General features: G+C 55.3%; 6 protein-coding genes across 6 annotated transcripts; 1 reads left to right on the top strand and 5 right to left on the bottom strand.

The window, feature by feature from the left end:
* Positions 1 to 207: 207 nt before the first annotated feature.
* Positions 208 to 1,869, bottom strand: J4E79_011260 (uncharacterized protein; the record flags this gene model as incomplete). The annotated part of the gene is made up of 1 exon (XM_049360091.1): positions 208 to 1,869. The coding sequence occupies one exon, from the start codon at positions 1,867 to 1,869 to the stop codon at positions 208 to 210; it is 1,662 nt and encodes a 553-aa protein (XP_049205449.1).
* Positions 1,870 to 2,202: 333 nt separating this feature from the next.
* Positions 2,203 to 4,350, bottom strand: J4E79_011261 (uncharacterized protein; the record flags this gene model as incomplete). Its single annotated transcript, XM_049360092.1, has 1 exon — positions 2,203 to 4,350. One exon carries the CDS (start codon positions 4,348 to 4,350, stop codon positions 2,203 to 2,205), a length of 2,148 nt encoding a protein of 715 aa, XP_049205450.1.
* Positions 4,351 to 4,810: 460 nt separating this feature from the next.
* On the bottom strand, positions 4,811 to 6,958 carry J4E79_011262 (uncharacterized protein; the record flags this gene model as incomplete). Its single annotated transcript, XM_049360093.1, has 1 exon — positions 4,811 to 6,958. The coding sequence occupies one exon, from the start codon at positions 6,956 to 6,958 to the stop codon at positions 4,811 to 4,813; it is 2,148 nt and encodes a 715-aa protein (XP_049205451.1).
* Positions 6,959 to 7,448: 490 nt separating this feature from the next.
* Positions 7,449 to 10,717, bottom strand: J4E79_011263 (uncharacterized protein; the record flags this gene model as incomplete). The annotated part of the gene is made up of 3 exons (XM_049360094.1): positions 7,449 to 7,817; positions 7,870 to 10,611; positions 10,715 to 10,717. The coding sequence occupies 3 exons, from the start codon at positions 10,715 to 10,717 to the stop codon at positions 7,449 to 7,451; spliced, it is 3,114 nt and encodes a 1,037-aa protein (XP_049205452.1).
* A 1,127-nt stretch (positions 10,718 to 11,844) lies between these two features.
* GEM1 (ERMES complex Ca(2+)-binding regulatory GTPase gem1) lies at positions 11,845 to 13,817 on the bottom strand (the record flags this gene model as incomplete). The annotated part of the gene is made up of 3 exons (XM_049360095.1): positions 11,845 to 11,997; positions 12,045 to 13,762; positions 13,808 to 13,817. 3 exons carry the CDS (start codon positions 13,815 to 13,817, stop codon positions 11,845 to 11,847), a joined length of 1,881 nt encoding a protein of 626 aa, XP_049205453.1.
* Positions 13,818 to 14,455: 638 nt separating this feature from the next.
* J4E79_011265 (uncharacterized protein) lies at positions 14,456 to 16,376 on the top strand (the record flags this gene model as incomplete). The annotated part of the gene is made up of 4 exons (XM_049360096.1): positions 14,456 to 14,460; positions 14,560 to 14,687; positions 14,741 to 16,119; positions 16,170 to 16,376. The coding sequence occupies 4 exons, from the start codon at positions 14,456 to 14,458 to the stop codon at positions 16,374 to 16,376; spliced, it is 1,719 nt and encodes a 572-aa protein (XP_049205454.1).
* Between the last annotated feature and the right edge of the window lie 580 nt (positions 16,377 to 16,956).

A 16,956-nucleotide genomic window follows, 5' to 3' on the forward strand; every position in this document is an offset into this window, starting at 1 on the left:
ACTGACGACTAGCTGTCGCGTGGACACTCATGTATGACGAAGTATACGTAGCGAAAGCATCTCGTCTCTTCATTCTGACTTGCTAATATGGCATGTGAAACGTAAGTGTATAACAACGTCTTGACATTCTAGTCCACAGATCTTTAGATAGGGAGGAGCGCTTCGCACGATATCCGCGAGGCGATTGGACGACAATATTTCCCTGCTCTAGGCCACTCTTCCTTCCTCATCACCTTCTCCATTGCCATCTCCTTCCCCGACATTCACTTCGACATCTCCATTCTCTCCGACTCCTCCTCCACGACGCTGCTCTCGCTCTCCCACTACACCTCCGCCATCACCACTCCGTCTCTGAGTGCGCTCCTCCTCCCCCGGCCCAGCCGTCTTGCCTACTCTCTGCGGTCTTCCTAGACTTCTCGCCAGCGCGTATCCCTCAGCAACACGAAGCTGTTCTTCGGTAACCCTCAACTGGCGAATTGCTTGCTGGTGTGCAGTCTCACTTTCGAGAGCAGCGCGGACACGCTGGGCTTGCGCTACTCTGACCGCCGCTTCAGCAACTACCACTGCATCCCAGGCTGCTTGCATTTCGAAAGATGCTTCATCGCTCCGTGCGGCGTACCGTCGTTGTTTGTCTGGCCGTGCCGCGAGTGGTGCTGGTGGTGCTGCCTCTGACTGGAGCGCTTGGTCATTCGCATCACCTGCCTCCGGTTGGGGACCTCGCTCATTCGCATCGCCTTTATCGCCTGATAGTCCTGGCCAGTCCTCTTCTGATTCTGATTCTGATACCCAGCTCCTAGCAGTAGCAGTGATAGCTTGATGAATAGCCTTGAGACTGTACCGTTTCATTCTCTTGCAGCGCATCTCCAGTTCCTCGCTGATCTTCTTGCCTTGTCTTTTGGTAGGAAAACGTTCGGACAAGTCACGAAGCAGCTCGATGATCACATCCTCAATACCTGTATCCTCCGGAGCATCAAGGTCGCCTCCGCGTAGTATAGCTGGGAAGTCGCGGTGGAGAGAATGGATGCCCCAGTTAGAGTATATCTGACTGAGTGCCGCGTCTTTATCTTCTCGCGTATGTATGGTCTGGGCTTCGGGTGCTTCGCTGAAGATGCTTGAAGTGTCGTCGTCTGCTTCGCTTGCGTTGCTCCCTTCCTTTCCTGTCTGCTGTGCTCCCTTCTCTACTTCGTCCTTTCCGTGCGATCTTAGTCTTCGTCTGAACTCATTTACCGCTCCATCATTGACTGGTTTGGTTGCAGGCTTAGGGTTGGGTGCCGCAGGAGGCTCATCATCTTCTGCTTCGTCTGATTCGGGAACGACCGTGTCTTCTTCCTCTACCTCGGATGTGATCGTGTGATCTTCATCCTGATCGTTGCTGGCGGTAGTGTTGTTTTTCTTTGTCTTCTTCCTGGCAGCCTGTTTCTTCCCAGGCCCTTTTCCCGCTGCTGGTCTCTTCTTCGTGTTGTTGACTTTGAACTTTGCTTGGTCTATGAAGTTGTTCCCGAGCAATTTCTGCAAATCCTCGCAGATATAACCCATCTTTTTTTCCTTAGTGTTACCTATGGGCCCTGAGCCGTGGTATCTACGAATGTAGTACTGCTCGATTTGGTCTTTGACTTCCTGGCCTTGGTTTGGATGATTGATCGACAAATCTCGGAACGCGCGTATAGTCGTCATGTCGCAGGTGAACTCTGTCATTTTCTCCGTACTGCCCTGGAGCCAAGTGTCGGCGTGCATCCAACTTGTCATGGTAGAGAAAGCCTGGCCCCAGTTAGCGATAATGGTGGCGATCGCCTGTGTTCGTTCCTGGGCTTCGGCTTGGGTGTCTCCAGGGGGTTCAGCTCCTTTGAGGTTGGGCGTCTTTGGGGGCATTGCGTTGGTGATGTCTTGAGAGTTGCTTGAACTGTATTTCCAAATCACAGCTCTCCTCTCTTTAAGATAACCCGCGCATTTCCATCTTATTCCAATGTTTGTGTTCAAGCAAGCACGCTCTTTGATCTTTGAAAGACATCGCCACAAAGGTTTCCAAAGCAGTACTAGTGTTCAGCGGAGCAAGCGAATATCTGAATAATGATACATTGGAGTGTGCCGGTGTGTTGCTGGCATCGTTACCAATGGCATGGGAAGACGCGAATGTGGCAGCTGGTGATATGAGAAACAATAGCTCTATCAACATTCGCTAGACACTGACCACGTCGTGTTCCGCTACTTCTTCTCCTTCTCCTTTTCGTTCGTCTTACTCTTGCGTTTCACTCTACCTTCTCCACCATTCCCTCCAGCGTTCCCTCCGCCATTCTCTCCTCCATCTCCTCCCTGCTGTATCTCTCCGTCTCCTTCCTCACCAGCACCCTCAGCCTGCGTGCTGCGTCCCAATCCAGAGCCACCGGAAAGACCCCCTGGACCATCACCCATCATACTTCGTCTCGATGGTGCTCCTGCCCAGCGTCCCTGTAACTCGTCCGTCCTCGCATACGCCTCGTCACTCACTCTTCTAGCTGCTTCTACTCCCATCAGCAGCGCAGCTTGATCCTGAACGGACTGTCCATTGAGAACGGCCTGCTCGTATCTACGGCGGGCCGAATGAATGCGTTGATCAGCTTGCCTACTGTCGTTGAGAGCACGACGAAGCGTCCAGTTCGTTCCTATAGTCAGGACACCGCCTTCGAAACGCGATAGTCCTGGTTGTGCAGCAGGCTGTGTCGCAGCTTGCGAAGCTCGGAAGGATTGGTTTGTCAACGCAGTTGGAGGTTGAAGTTCGCGGTCTCGGCGCCTGCGCTCTCTTTCTTCTGCGTTGAGTACCATCGGCTGTCCACGCGGGCTATCATCTCCAAAGGACCCTCCGATCATGTCCAAGGCGCTACGTCTCCCGGTGCCCAGTGGGGGCGGAGGAGGACCTCGCCCCAGTTCTCTGATCGATGGCCCACCGCTTGCATTTGCCGTAGTCGTCCTTGCCGTAGGTCCTCCTGGTATCGGTACTGCGGCATGCGTCGGCCTATCAAACTGTGCGAGGAAAGCAAGGGCTTCATCCGTACTTCTCGCCCTTACAAAACTCTGCATCAAGTGAGTCCTGATCCGTTCCATAAGAGCAAAAGCCTGCCGAGAATCATCGTGAAGGTTGGAAAGGTCAAGCAATCGTGCGACGAGTCTGAGGTCGATAGCCGTATCGCTCGTTATGTTGGCTGGAAAGAGGCCTCGAGGGAAGTCGAGATGCAACTGGTAGATGTTCCAGTTGATATAGATGTCACTGAGTGCCCGGCCTCTCTGTAATTCGGTGAGTACTGCGGCTTGCGTGGCGTTGTTTGCTGTTCCAGTCGCTGGTGCTTTGCCGTTCTGCTTTGCGCTTGCCGCTGCCTTTCCGCCATCGTCTGCCTTCTTCGGGGCTGGGCCGTCGTGGAGTATAATACTGGAACCTGAGCCAGAGTCGTCGTCGTCGTCTTGATGTAGGCGGTGAGGGGCTAGGTCGTTGTAGTTCGGCTTTGCGCTATGCCTCAAGGTTTTCCTGCGCTCAGACATCTCTTTACCGTCATCTCCTGCAGATCTCTTCTTGCCTTTGCCCTGAGCTTCGGCCTGCTTCTCGTACTCCTTTAGTATCCTCTCCAAATCATCGCGCAGGCTCTTCTGTTTCTCAGCCGGCGTACTACCTATATCGCCAGTCTTTGACTTTCTCGTGTTCCAGCGCGACTCAATTTTCTTTCTGACTTCTTTGCCGAGATTAGGAGTTGCGTCGGATAACTCCCGCAGTTGCTTAAGGGTAGCTGGTTCGCATGTGTGTTCAGTCAAGTTCTTCGTTTGACCTTTGAGCCATGTATTTGCCGGTATGCAGCCGCTCAGGGTACTGAACCGTGGACCCCAATTCCTAGCCATGGCATTCGTCTCTTGTCTTACTCGTTGAGCGTCCGTTAGAGCAGGGGCCGGGACAGGTGCGATCACCGGCGCAGCTGCATTACCCACAGGAGGGGGAGGCGGAGGATCACTCGCAGTCGCCGGTACAGCTACTTCGTCGTCTAGTTCAGTCAAGTAGTTTCGCAGCTCTTCTTCGTCTTCAGGGTTAAGTTCGCGGTGCGGCATCTGTACGCCATCTTCTACTGCCTCCTCCGCCTCATCATCAACCATCACGCTATCTTCCCTGGTATCAGGATCCGCATCAGATGTGGCTGGTGCCGCCGGTGCAGCTGGCGCAGTGAGTACAGTGGGTGCAACGGGTACCTCATCGCCGGCGTTCTCGTTAGTATCGTTCTGTTGCCTATGTCTTCGTTCTCTGTTCTCTTCTCGTAGCGAGCGAGTGAACTTGGTTTTCCCTTTCGGCAACATTGTGAGATCCGTTTCTTCCGTGTTTTGCTTCTCTTTTCCCATAGAGATTGAATGATAAGATAGGTGAACAATTGCAGTTATCTTATGGACGGAGTGAACTACATTCTTGGTTCACGACTCTCTTTGGCTATATATAAGCCCTCGCAGCTCCATCTTATTCCATCGTTTGCATCCAAACAAACTCGTTCTTTCATCTCTCAAACCTGAACGGCATTCAGTTGGTACTAGGTTCTCGTAGAGCAATCTAGAATCCAAGCAATCGCATTTCGAAGATGCTTCGCCTCCTCGAGAACATCGTTGCCAGATGGCATCGCGATAAACAAGTGTATCTAGGTATGGCATCACACCGTTCAGTGTTGGGACAAGTATATGAGAGTCTTGATATTCTTTCCACATGTGTCTCGGACAGATCTAGACAGATCATGGAGTTGTACTAGTTCAGCTAGAAGACACTGACATAAGAATAAACTATCAGGCAGTATGGATGCGCACGTCTGCTACCCTATTGCTCCGTCTCCTTCTCGCCTCCACTGCCGATCTCGGCCCCTTCACCCTTCTCATTGCCATCGCCTTGCCCGTCTGCCTGGGCTCCCCCACCACCCTCTACATCATCCCCTTCTCCCTCCTGTCCCCGCTCTCCACCCTGCGCCTCAGCCTCCCCATCGCCCGCAACCTTCACCGGAGCTCTCTGTTCACCCTGCTCATTCGCACCCTCTGCCCGTACCCCCTCACCACTCCGTTCCTCCGCGCCTTCCCCATCCATCTCCTCTCTCCTCCGTCCTTCCTGTATACGGTCCCTCAAACGATCAACATCCATAGCCCCCTCGATACGATCTCGCAGCCCAATCGCGTTTTCCAACTGCGACTCATCTTCATCGCTAGACACACCGATGCCGCGTAGGTAGGCTAGCCTGCGCCTGCATTGAAGTACCCACGTGTTCGCGTCTCGGAAGTCCATGGCGCTTAATGAGCTTCGTAGCTCTGCTTCTGTGGCGGGACGGGGGATGCGGTGTTCGGTGTTCGGTCTCGCTGGGTCGCGTAGTACTGCTCTATCTGTGCCATCTGCTCTGGCTTGTGCTAGAACGTTGGCTGCGGTAGTTCGAGTCTGTGCTGACGGTAAACGGGTGTTATTTGCCAATTGTGCTGCTAGACGATACAGTTCGGTGACTCTTGCAATGACGGCAAGAAGGGTGTCTGTGGTGTGCTTTTTGGACCGGCTCAGCTGTCTTGCGAACTCTTGTCTCACCGCAGCACCTTGCTCTCTCGTATTGGTCATGTTGGATAGATGCAGGATTCGAGTAATGACGATCAGATTAATGTCGTTATCGCTTCTTACGGCCGCTGAACGCTGGAGGTCTTCTCCTAAGTAATCGAGCAATGAAGTGATGCCCCAGTTGCTGTAGATTTGTCTGAGGGCGTTGTGTCGCTGCGTCGGGGTCCTGATGTCGAAGTCTGGTTGTTGTTCAACTTCGGCATCTTCAGACAGTTCGGTTAGCAGGGAGCTGATGAGGTTATCTCGGGTAGATGGGCGTTCTTCTCTTTGTTGTCGTCGCTCGGTAGCTAATTCCCGTTCCCTTGTATTCCCCCTGGTATTACGTTTGCTAGCCACTTGCTGGTCATTTTTCTTTTGCTTCTTAGATGGCTTGCCATTCACGTAGTCTTCGTCATCTGCCGCTTCGCCTAACGTATTCAACCCATCATTGTCCTCTCCCACCATGGTGCGCGGCTGTCGCTTGGCTGCCTTGCCGGGTTGAGCTGAACTGGTCCCATCATTCCTTGCTTTCGCAGCTCTCGCTCTCGGTGTTCTCGTGGGCTGGGGCCCAGCAGCTCCTTCTTTACCCTTTGTAGCCTTCTTTGCTTTCTTCTTAGTACCCTCCTTCGGTTCGTCGTCTTCCCCTTCGCCTTCGTCGCCGTCATCGTCTTCCGGTCCTCGTCCATCTGCTCTTAGCTCCGCACAGATTGCATTGACATCGTCGCGCAGCCTTTGTTCCTTGACCTCGCGTGTCTCACCAGTTCTCTCCCATTTATCACGATGTTTCCTCCAGCCCAGCCTCTTGGCAACTGCCGCTTTTGCCTTGTCGTGGTCGTTTTTCGTGAGCCGGGAGAGGTCACGGAAAGCACGCAAGGTCTCGATATTCCAGTCTGTGTCGCGAAGATTTGTGTTCCTTTTCAGCCAGGACTCTTTGGCGTTCTCCTGCAAGGTATCTCTCAAGGTAACGCCAACCCAGTTTTTATAAATCTCATCTAGTAGGTCTTGTTTGGTCTCTTCGTGGCTAGAGTCGGCGGAATCGTCATCGTCGATCATAGGTGCATCTTCTCTTCCGTCCTCATCTCCGCCAGTCTCCTCCCCTTCCCCAAGTTGGGTCTTGCGTACGATGAGATCCTCTTCGACATCGTCCTCCCCGATCATTGCCTCATCTTCCTGCTGTTCTGCCTCATCTCCGTCATCCGCGAAATTGAAATCATCGTCATTCAACTCTGGGTCTAAGTTTGAGGGCACGTCTGACATTTCGCTTGTGTCTGGTACTGGTTCTGGTTCTGGTACAAGTGGTGCTGCAGCCTTTTTCTCCTGGCTTTTGCTGGGTCTGATGTACTTGATCTTTGCCATGTCGAGATCCGTATCTTCCGTGTTTTGCTTGTCTTTTGTCATAAATGCTGAATGGTACGATGTGTGAAAGATTCCAACTCACGCTTCCCCTCTTGATAAACACTCACCCACCGCTCCATCCCCTTCCACGTTTGCTTCATCGACAAACATCTTCCTTTATCCCTCTATTCGCGAAATCGCCAGAACAACCAGGTCGTTAGCAGAAACAACTTGCGCGAAAACGAGAGTAACGAGGTGCAAAAATTACATTATCTGTAATCCTCCATTCCCATCTTCCGACCGTCAAGCGTAAAAGCCCACCCATCTCATACCATCTCCTCATCCATCCGTCTCTCTATTCCCACCCAGCCTCAACGCCAGCCATCGCTTTAGATATTAAACCCTCAAAATATACATACAAGTAAAGCGAACCCACAACGATCAGGAAAAAAAAATGAAGAGAAAAGGCGTAGTTGAAAAGAGGCTGTATATCCCTACTCGGCCCCCATCCACCTTCCGAGGTCCTCATATTAATCACGAACCATGACTTCAACTACCACATATCGTCATCCCCCCTCTTCCCCCCCTCTTCATCACTATAATTACTATACCCTCCTCCTCCCCCTCCTATCCCACCACCACCACCCCCTTTCCCAGATTGTCCCAGATAATTCTGCGTATTCGCTACACTATATCCACCTCCACCACTTCCTCCCCCGCCATTCGCACTATGATTCGAGTGATGCGAATCACGCGGGTTCTGGTTATAAGAATTACCCTGCTGAGAGCCGCCTCTTGCATGCTGTTGGTGGTGTTGGCCGTTTTGTTGTGATGAGAGGCCGCCATTGGCTTGTTGTTGGTGAACAGAGGGCCATTCTTGTGAGGATTTTTCGGAGGATTGCTGTTCGTGCTGTTGCTGTTGCTATGTTCTTCGTTAGTCTCTCTTCTAAACACTCAATCTCGACATGTCTTACCTGCTGGTACCGCTGATATTGAGCAAACTCCTCAGGCTGCGACTGTTGCTGTTGATGCTGCGGTTGCTGCTGCTGCTGTACCTGCTGCTGAGATTGCTGAGCAGCCTGCTGCTGATGTTGCTGCTGCTGCTGCTCCTTCTTCTGCTGCGCGGCTTGTTGCTGTTGCTGAGCCTGTTGAGCTTGCTTTGCTTGCTTGGAGTTGCCGATGGAAATCTGCGGGTGCATTTGCTGGACCTTGGCGAGGTACGAGTACATGAAGTTGGACAGCAAGACTTGGGAGTAAAGCTCGCGGCGGGGATTCGCAAGCTTGATGTGGGCCATGCGGTATATCGCGCGCTCTTCTAGGATCGAAAATCGGGTCCAGTTGTAGTCGATATCGGGCTTTAAGATGCGTGGCGGGGGCTCGGGCGATAATCCACGTGAGGCGTTCTTCTTGTGGGACGACTCTTTCTCGCCCTTCTTCTTTCCTCCTCCGAAGATGGAGGACAGCAGTCCAGGTTCCTTCTCTTTCTTGCCCTCGCTGGATGTTTTTCTGGCGCTCTCCTTCTTTCGCTCTTCTTCCAGCTTGACGCTTTCGCGATCCAGCACTACGCTCTCGCGACCACGACCGCCGCCCTGTATCGATGTCTGCAGGAGGTCCAGTCTCGTGTCATCGTGGCCCTTGTCCTTCTCCTTCTCCTGGGACTTGCTGAGCTTGTTCTTGACCTTCTTCGGGGCTTCTTTTTCTGAGTCTTTGTCTTTTGACTTCTTGTCTTTTTCCTTCTCCTTATCACCGCCAAACCAGCCCCAGCTCGTCTTCCTTTGCCCGCCCTCAGAGCCATCCTTGTCCTTCTTATCTTTGGCCTTCGGTTCGAGCTTCTTCTCTTCTGGTGCGTTCGGGATTATGGACAACGAATCGACCCTGTTGTTCTGGCCGGGCATCGCCGAAGGATGCGCTACTAGATCATCGAAGGACTGAGCGGGTTTGATCGGGGACGACTGAGCAGCTTGTGCATGACGGTTCGGTCGACTCGACGACTGGGGCTGGCGCTGTTGTTGCGGAGGTTGCTGCTGAGGTTGAGGATAATGACGTGGGCCCGCAGGTTGTTGCTGGGCTTGAGGCGGAGGTTGGCGGGAGGAGTGACGTTCGGGTAGCTGAAACTGAGGTGTTCGGTTCTGTTCTTGTGGCGGTGGTGTCTCGATGATCTGGGGTACCTGCTGCGGCGGAGGTGTGTAGCCTGGCAAAGGTGCAGTCGTGCGGCCGTTGGAGGCGATTCGCGAGTGGAACTGCCTGGGCTGCGGCGAACTCCGCTCCTGCTGGGATATCGGCTCCGTAGAAGCTGATCTGGGGTACTCTTCAGATGAACCAGGTCTCTCGCCGCCATAGCTGGGAGATGCCCGCTTTGCCCCAGGCCGCGAGAAGTTGTTGGACGATCCTTCAAACGCCGAGTTAACGGGTTCCGACTGAACGCGGTTGAGACCTGGGAGAGGAGGGACTTCGGGTATGCTCTCGGTAGAGTGGACGGGCGAGGTGGACGGGGAATCTTCCGTGTCTGTGTCTCCTTGTCGGCCAGAGACGAGTCGCCGTGAGAGGGGCGGGCCGCCTTTCCGCAGACTGCCTCGTCTGTACGTAGTGTGTGTTGATCTCTTGAGCGTGCCCAGACCACGCATCTTGCTACCCGGCACAATGGGCATACCGTCGGCGCCCTCTTCCCCTTCCCCCGACATGCCCTTTTGATCGATGCTCATCCGTCTTATCAGGGCCACCGGGTCCTCCTGTATGTGCTCGAGCTCCTGTAGGTTCGACAAGCCCCCGTTGGGCTGCGCGCCGGATCGCTTCCTCTCCAGCCTCTCGGCGCCGTCCTTGTAGCCAGAGCCAGTATCAATCTGCCTGGACAGCATGGACTTCTTCCGCCGCAGCCCTCCACCCGAGCCCTGACGCCCCATGGCGCCGTCCGGAGATAGCGAGTCAGAGTCTCCGGAGCGTCGTCTCGTCCTGTCAATCTTGTCTTCAATGAACGTCTTGAACTCCATGGGCGCCAGTTCGGGGTGCAGCCGTGCGGGTACCCAGAAGAGTTTCGACTCGTCCTCTTCCGACATGGCCGGTGGGGAGGGCGGTGAGTTTGCGGACTGGAACGAAGGCAGATCGGGATCGGCATTGTTAACGCCCATGGACATCCTCCGTATGGCCTGCAGGTTGCTCAGCTCCTGGGCGAGGCCCGCCGGGCTGTTCTCGTAGTCGAGGTTGTTCAGCGGGAACTGGTGTGACGCCGTGTTCGAGTTCGAGCGGGACAGCGGAGGGGACATCTGGCCGCCGTTCGAGGGGTGCCGGGCGACCGAGGCCCGCTTCTGGGCCATGTTGGCGGTGCCATTGGGGCTCGTGGGCGTTTGGGGCTTCTCGAAAGACATCTGGGGACGCAGCGGGGACCTCGCGGGGGGCGCGTTGGGGAAGGGGTCGAAGGCCTCGAAGGCGCCAAAGGACTGGATCGAGTCGCCGTTGGGGCTGGGGACGAAGCTTAGGGGTCGCAGGCTGCGGCGGTTGGGAGCGTCGGTGTCGCTGTCGCCGCCGTACATGTCGCCTATGGCCTCGGTGACGTGGTGGCTGTCATCGCTGATGGATATCTGCGGCGCATGCCCCCGGCGCGGGCCTGGGTTTCGCATCTGATATAGGCGGTCCAGCTCTCTGGCTCTGTCGGTTGCCTGTGGGGTACGAGACTTGGTCAGCTTGGGGGCTCCTTGGAACGTCGGGTTGGCGCCGCGGGCCTTTGCCGGGGAATAGGGAAACGAAACAATGGCGACCTCAACTGTCACCACAGTATTTGGTAGATGTTTGCCTGAGGCTACTAGGTAGACATGCGCTACTCACCATTTGCGAACCTCAGAGAGTGCGGAGGTGCGGGTTAGCACGATTGCCACGGCTTGCTTAGGGCGCCGAGGCGGTGCGGGCATCCAAGGGCCCAAGGTTTGCGAGGCGGACGGGTCGGGCGTGTTGGTGCTGCGGCGAAGGAGTATCAAGCACCATGGTCTCAGGGAGAAATAGTAGAGGTACACATTCGCGCCGTGATGCACATGTCCAGCCAGCACCCCAACTAACTGCAATGTCACTAGCCCGGAGCGCGCCCAAGATGCACGACTCGGCGCCCTCCAGCTGCTCCGCCACACAGGGGGGCATCACCACAAGCCGAGTGTAGGTCAACAGCAGCCGCCCTCAACCCGCCAGACACCCAATCCATGTCCGCCTTACCCAGCCGGGCGACATCGATACCGCATCTAGGGTCCTGCTCAAAAACAACTAGACCGTTTCAACGTCTACACCCAAAAGGAACCCCTACTGGAGTTTTCACGGTTTCGGCAGCACGCGGGTGTTCACGTTGTCACCGAATGTGATGCGTGCGAGAGACAAGAATAGCCGTCTCGTCTCAGACTACTCGCAGATCCCCGGACTAAGTCACGGAAGTGCACCATGAAGCACGTCGCTAGCCCACACCATTGTCAAGCGAGCTGTCACCCTCCCTCGCTCCCAGCCCAACATCGTGATCCCATGCTAACTCACCGATATCATCTATCCACATATTGGCGCTACTCCCCGTCAGGCCGAAGCGCCAGGGGTAAATGTCCCTGCGTCTACCTATTCGCTCGTGCCGCTGAGACTTGTCTGTTGTACAACGTAGCCGCACGCCAAGGTGATGTCATGCTTAAGCGCTGACCCTCCGCGCTGCCATTATCGTGAGTGCTGCATTGCCATCATCTCCGACGCTTGGGACTTTTCCTATTGCGAGTAGTTTGTCTATAGGGGTGGGAGTGGTGTGCTGCCATGGTATATACAAGAAGCAAAGATTCACATTCATGCCTGGCCCCTGGTCTCACCTCATACAAGACAAAAGCTGAACAGGTCTGTAGGCTACATTAAGCCAAACCCTTGCAAAGGCAGTAACCCAGCGCCAATGTAGGCTCTAGGCTGTTCAGCTTTTTCCTAGGTAGGCGTAGTCTCAGGTCTCAGGTCGATGCGCTGCTGCGTCTCCAGACAAACATCGCCGAGGCCACTGCGCACGTGACGGCTCCGAGCGCTAGGTAAAGATTGAGATAATCGTAGCCGTCCTCTTCCTGCTTGGGGAAGGCTGTCGAGGGGTGGGTGGCGCTTTCAGCCAGCTATACGGTGTTAGCTCGTGGAATTAGTCAATGGATGTAGTACGTACGTGAACAAACAGCTCCGAGATGCTGTTCCATGTCGTGCTGACGTGCAGTGGTGGTGCCATTCTCAGGGCGCTGGTGTACTCGTCGGGCTGCTGCTCGCATCGCTGCATCGTCTTGTCCTGGTCTGCCTTCAGGGCTGTGTAGACCGCTGGTAGTTGGTCGAGATGGGGGTACTTCTTCCGCAACTCGACAACATGCGCAAAGCTCGTGGGGTCGCTCGAGTCGTAGGTATAACACAACAGGTCGCACGCGTCTAGCTTGGCCTGATTTTCCAAAATCGCGGGTTCGAGTTCACCGAGCTCCTCTAGGATCAGATAGCATTGTTTGCCACCTTTCAATTCCACGCTGTTGACTGCTGAACGCGGTTTTATCGTGGGATGGTAGGTGTGGCTGAACGGTCGCTGGAGGAAGGCAGACAGCAACGAGCTCTTTCCACTCCCGCTCGACCCTATGACATAGCATAGAAAGACGTTGCGCTCGACGCGGCCAGGCTTCTTCCGCCGCTTCCTAGCTTTGGTCACCTTGAGTGCGCTGGTGGTGCCTCCGCGCTCGCCGCTCTCAAATCCGAGGTATGCCAGGTATGCTAGAGTCGTTTTAGGCTCTTCAAAGGTAGTCATGCTCCATTGCGCGAGCCATCCCTGTAGTGTGATGTATCCAGCTTCGTTGCGCACTGTACATGATGGGAACGACGAGTCCACCCACGATGTCGGCATGCCGGGGGTCGGTGCGAACAGATTCGCGAGTTCTCTGTCGTTCAGTCCTCCGTCATTGTCCATATCAAACTTCAGGAACAGATCGACGAAGAAGCGGTAGCCGGACGGGCTGAGTTCGGCGGAGGAGAACTGAGGAACGTCGAACTTGGGATGGAGGAACGTATCTTGCAGACTGAGACTGTCGGTGTAGTGGAATTTCCGCAGTATGATCCAGATGGTTTCGTGTCGTCCCTTCTCTGCGAAGATCTTGTTCAGGAGCAGAAACCCCTTCTCGTCCATGCCATGCTCGCCGGTCAGACCAGGAGCAAAGCGCTCCATCGACCTCTTTATATTCATCAAGTCGTCGTCCCCCAGCGGTTTCTCGAAGCACTTAATCTGGAAATCGTGAATCTCCTGATCGTTCCAGTACCCATCCTTGTCTGTGTCGCATAGATGGAAGACGCGTTGCAGTGCAGACACGGCTGCTGGCTTGAGTGCGTTCTCCTTGGAGTCGTATAGCGGGGCTATCGGGTGTGTGACGGCCTTTTGGCAGAGGAAGAAGACCTCGTTGATATTGTGGTGGTCCTTGGCGCTGGTGCGGATGCAGGAGTCGATCTCCTTGAACTCGTTCATGACGGGCAGCATCTCCTCCGACACGACTTGGGATGTTGTGCCATTCGAGGCGATGTCGGACTTGTTCGCGCACAGCACCACTGGCACGTTGACACCCAGCGAGCGGAAGTAGGGCATCCAGAACAGCGCCACCCGCTCATAGCTGTAGTGGTCCGAGTATACGAGGAGTATGACGTTCGATTTGCGGAGCTCTGTGCGGAGAGTGTGTCGTTCGTGGGGGAGGGCGGAGGTATCGACGATGGTAGTGGTGACATTGTCGGGCGTCCCAAGCGTGGGCGGGAGCGTCACCTGTGGCAGGACAGGCTGGATTTTGGCTGTGACGAAGACGTCCTTGACAAGAGACGTGATGATGGAGCTCTTGCCGACGCCATCGTCACCGCAAAGACAGATCCGTACTGCGCATGTTAGTGAGTGTGTTGTCGGGAGGGTGCTCCACATACCGGTCGCCATTTCTCGGCGGCATTATTGATGCATTATGGCAGGTGTGAGGGATGTAGTGGAGGTAGTGAGTGGTTGAAAACTTGGTCGGACCTGCCGTGAGAATATTCAGACTTGTGCAATGTTCATAGCACTTCGAGCGATTCGTGGTCAGAGCAGCACCAGTGCTGTCAGAAGGCTTGGCACACGTGGGAGACGATCGCAGCCCTGGAGCTTCCCCGCCAGCAGCCCCGCAAGATTGGCTGCTGGGAGGTGCAATGCGTCGACCGTTGTCAAGTGGCCCTGCAGACACGCCGGACCCATGTCATGCCTCGTCCTCTCCACCAACGGCCAGCGGCATGGCAGGCAATTAATAAGACTGCCCAGTGCACGGAGCCATAAGGCGCCCGTCTCGTCTCCGCTTTCCACTTCCCCAATGGTTCCATGGCCCGCGCTCCCATGCCAGTCCCAGCCTGCCTGCCGCGGGCCACAAGCTTCCTTCTCCGCGCGCGCCCAAATTGACGTATCCTGCCTCTTCACACGCCGATGCCATAGCCGCGGTACTTGCTGGTGCTAATGTCTTACCCTTAACTCTACCCTGCCACTCCTAGCCAGGCACCGCGACTCCACCAGGCCGCAGTTAGCCCGCAACTGATTACACTGCAGCAGCTATGTTGTGAGTACCTGTCCTATCTCTGGCTGACCGCCAGTCGCCCACCAATGGCAGCCCTATCGTGCTCCACCCCCATCGGACGCGCGACTGATGTGTGTACAGCGTCCTCCCTCCGCCGCCGCGCTATCCTGTCGGAGGCTACCCGGGCGCGCAGCCGGGCCAGCTTATCGAGACCAACAACACCCTCACCCATCCCACCGGCCCCGAGCACCAGCTGGTCGTCGGAGAAGGTAATTAACCAGCCTGGACCCTGCATTCCCTGCCCTCACTGACGCAATGAAAGGTACCTATGTGCTGCGCGACGACCTCCACCTAGCTACGCCCCCGCCGCATCCCTCAGAGGCCCCCATCCACAACCCGAACCCGCTTGCGACGACAGTCTCTCCTCCCACAGCCGGCACCAAGCTCTCGCTGGTCGCCCTTGCGCCCCGCCAGCCCTCGCAGTCGCAACTCCACCGATTCGGCACACGGACGAGCACCCGGTCGCAAGTGCCCCCGAGCATACAGGAGTCGCCGCACGAGTCCAATAGCCAGGCGAGCGATGGCGGTTCATACAGCGCCAATGGCATCGTGTCGTCTCCGCTGGATGGGCTGAAAACACCCGTGTTCGGCGAAGGCAACGCGGCGCTGGCAGTCATCAACGGCAAAGACTCCAAGGATCCTACTAAGAGGCGGAAACCGAAGAGCAACATTGTTAAGAGCAACTCGTCCTTCGTATCCAGAGTCATTCCCCACGAGGCCCTGACCAAGCGATTGCAAGAACACAACCCCAACGGCCTCTATGCCTTTGCAAACATCAACCGCGCATTCCAGTGGCTGGACTTGACATCGCCTACCAAAGACGAACACCTGACCAAGATCCTCTTCACCAAAGCGCACGCGCTATGTCACGACATAAACCAGATCACAAAAGGCCCAAATCATCTTGACATCATCATGGGTTTCTCGACAGGCGACATAATATGGTACGAGCCAATGTCGCAAAAGTACGCGCGCATCAACAAGAACGGTGTCATCAACAAGACCGCCGTGTCGGATATACGGTGGCTGCCGAATAGTGAGAATCTGTTCCTCGCAGCGCACATGGACGGCAGTTTGGTGGTGTATGACAAGGAGAAGGAAGACGCCGTGTTTGTGCCAGAAGAGGCCGTTACCTCTCCTAGCGAGAATGGGCTGACGGATCAGGAGAAGAAGCTGAAGCACCTCTTAACCGTGAAGAAGTCTGTCAACTCGAAGAACCAGAGAACGAACCCCGTGTCCTACTGGCAAGTCTCGAGGTCAAAGGTCAATGCCTTTGAATTTTCGCCCGACCGACGTCATCTTGCGGTTGTGTCTGAGGATGGGTCCTTCAGGATCATGGATTTCCTTCGCGAGAAGCTGCTCCACCACTACATGAGCTATTACGGCGGCATGATGTGCGTCTGCTGGTCGCCTGACGGTCGCTATGTCGTCACAGGAGGACAAGACGATCTCGTCTCGATATGGTCTTTGGAGGACAGCATGCTGGTAGCGCGCTGTCAGGGCCACAATTCGTGGGTGACGGCAGTGCAGTTCGATCCATGGCGATGCGACGAGCGCAATTACCGCATTGGCAGCGTAGGAGAGGACTGTCGTTTGTTGCTGTGGGACTTCAGCGTCGGCATGCTGCACAGACCGCGAGCAGTGAGTGCAGTCGTTGAACGCGACAGTTGTGATGGCTAACGTTGATGTAGGCGTCTGTGCGACAGCGCGGTAGCATCGCCTCGTCGAACCTCAAGATGCAGCGCACACAAACGGGAGGAAGCTCGGTCAATAGGCTGCGATCGAACTCCAACCTCACATCGGGCAGCATGGCAGACGAGGAAGAAATAGTGGTGCACCCCGTGGAGCCTCGGGCACGCACGGCCATGCTACCTCCAGTGCTGGTGAGTTTGGCCTGAAACCTCAACATTCAATTTCTAACCGCCAATACCCATAGGCAAAATCCGTCCACGAGCACCCACTGTGCTGGCTAGGCTTCGAAGAGGACTGCATCCTCACCTCATGCAAGAACGGTGAGTCCCAGCAGCAGCAGCAGCAAAGTTTTCCGTTCAAATCACCTCATATCCACCCGTTACGCGCACGTTTGGCACCATGATCTGCGATAAGGGCCGGGTTTCTACTACAGGCGCCAGGTGGCCGTGCGCAGGAACACCCGTCTTAGTGGCACACAGGGATCCGCCCGACGCATTTGTTGAGTTCGCGATGGGCAAAATTGAGAGATAAGGAAGTGGATCGCTGACAGTGTGTATTTGCAGGCCACATCCGGACTTGGGACCGACCGAAAGAAGGTGCTGGGAATGACGACAGCAGTACGTCTGCGAGTGCAAATGGGAATCATGCATAGGACGCGGTATTTGGATCTGCATAAGACGTTATCGCGCGATTGGGTTTTGGTGGTGGTGGTGGCGGGATCGAGGTCGGAGGTCTTGGTAGCTCCTAGTCTTCGGAGCCCAGCATTTGTGTGCACTTTGCTGCATA

This window comes from Alternaria viburni, assembly GCF_023758015.1.
Source record: "Alternaria viburni strain BMP 2772 chromosome Unknown scaffold_39, whole genome shotgun sequence".
In the NCBI taxonomy this organism is placed as follows: domain Eukaryota; kingdom Fungi; phylum Ascomycota; class Dothideomycetes; order Pleosporales; family Pleosporaceae; genus Alternaria; species Alternaria viburni.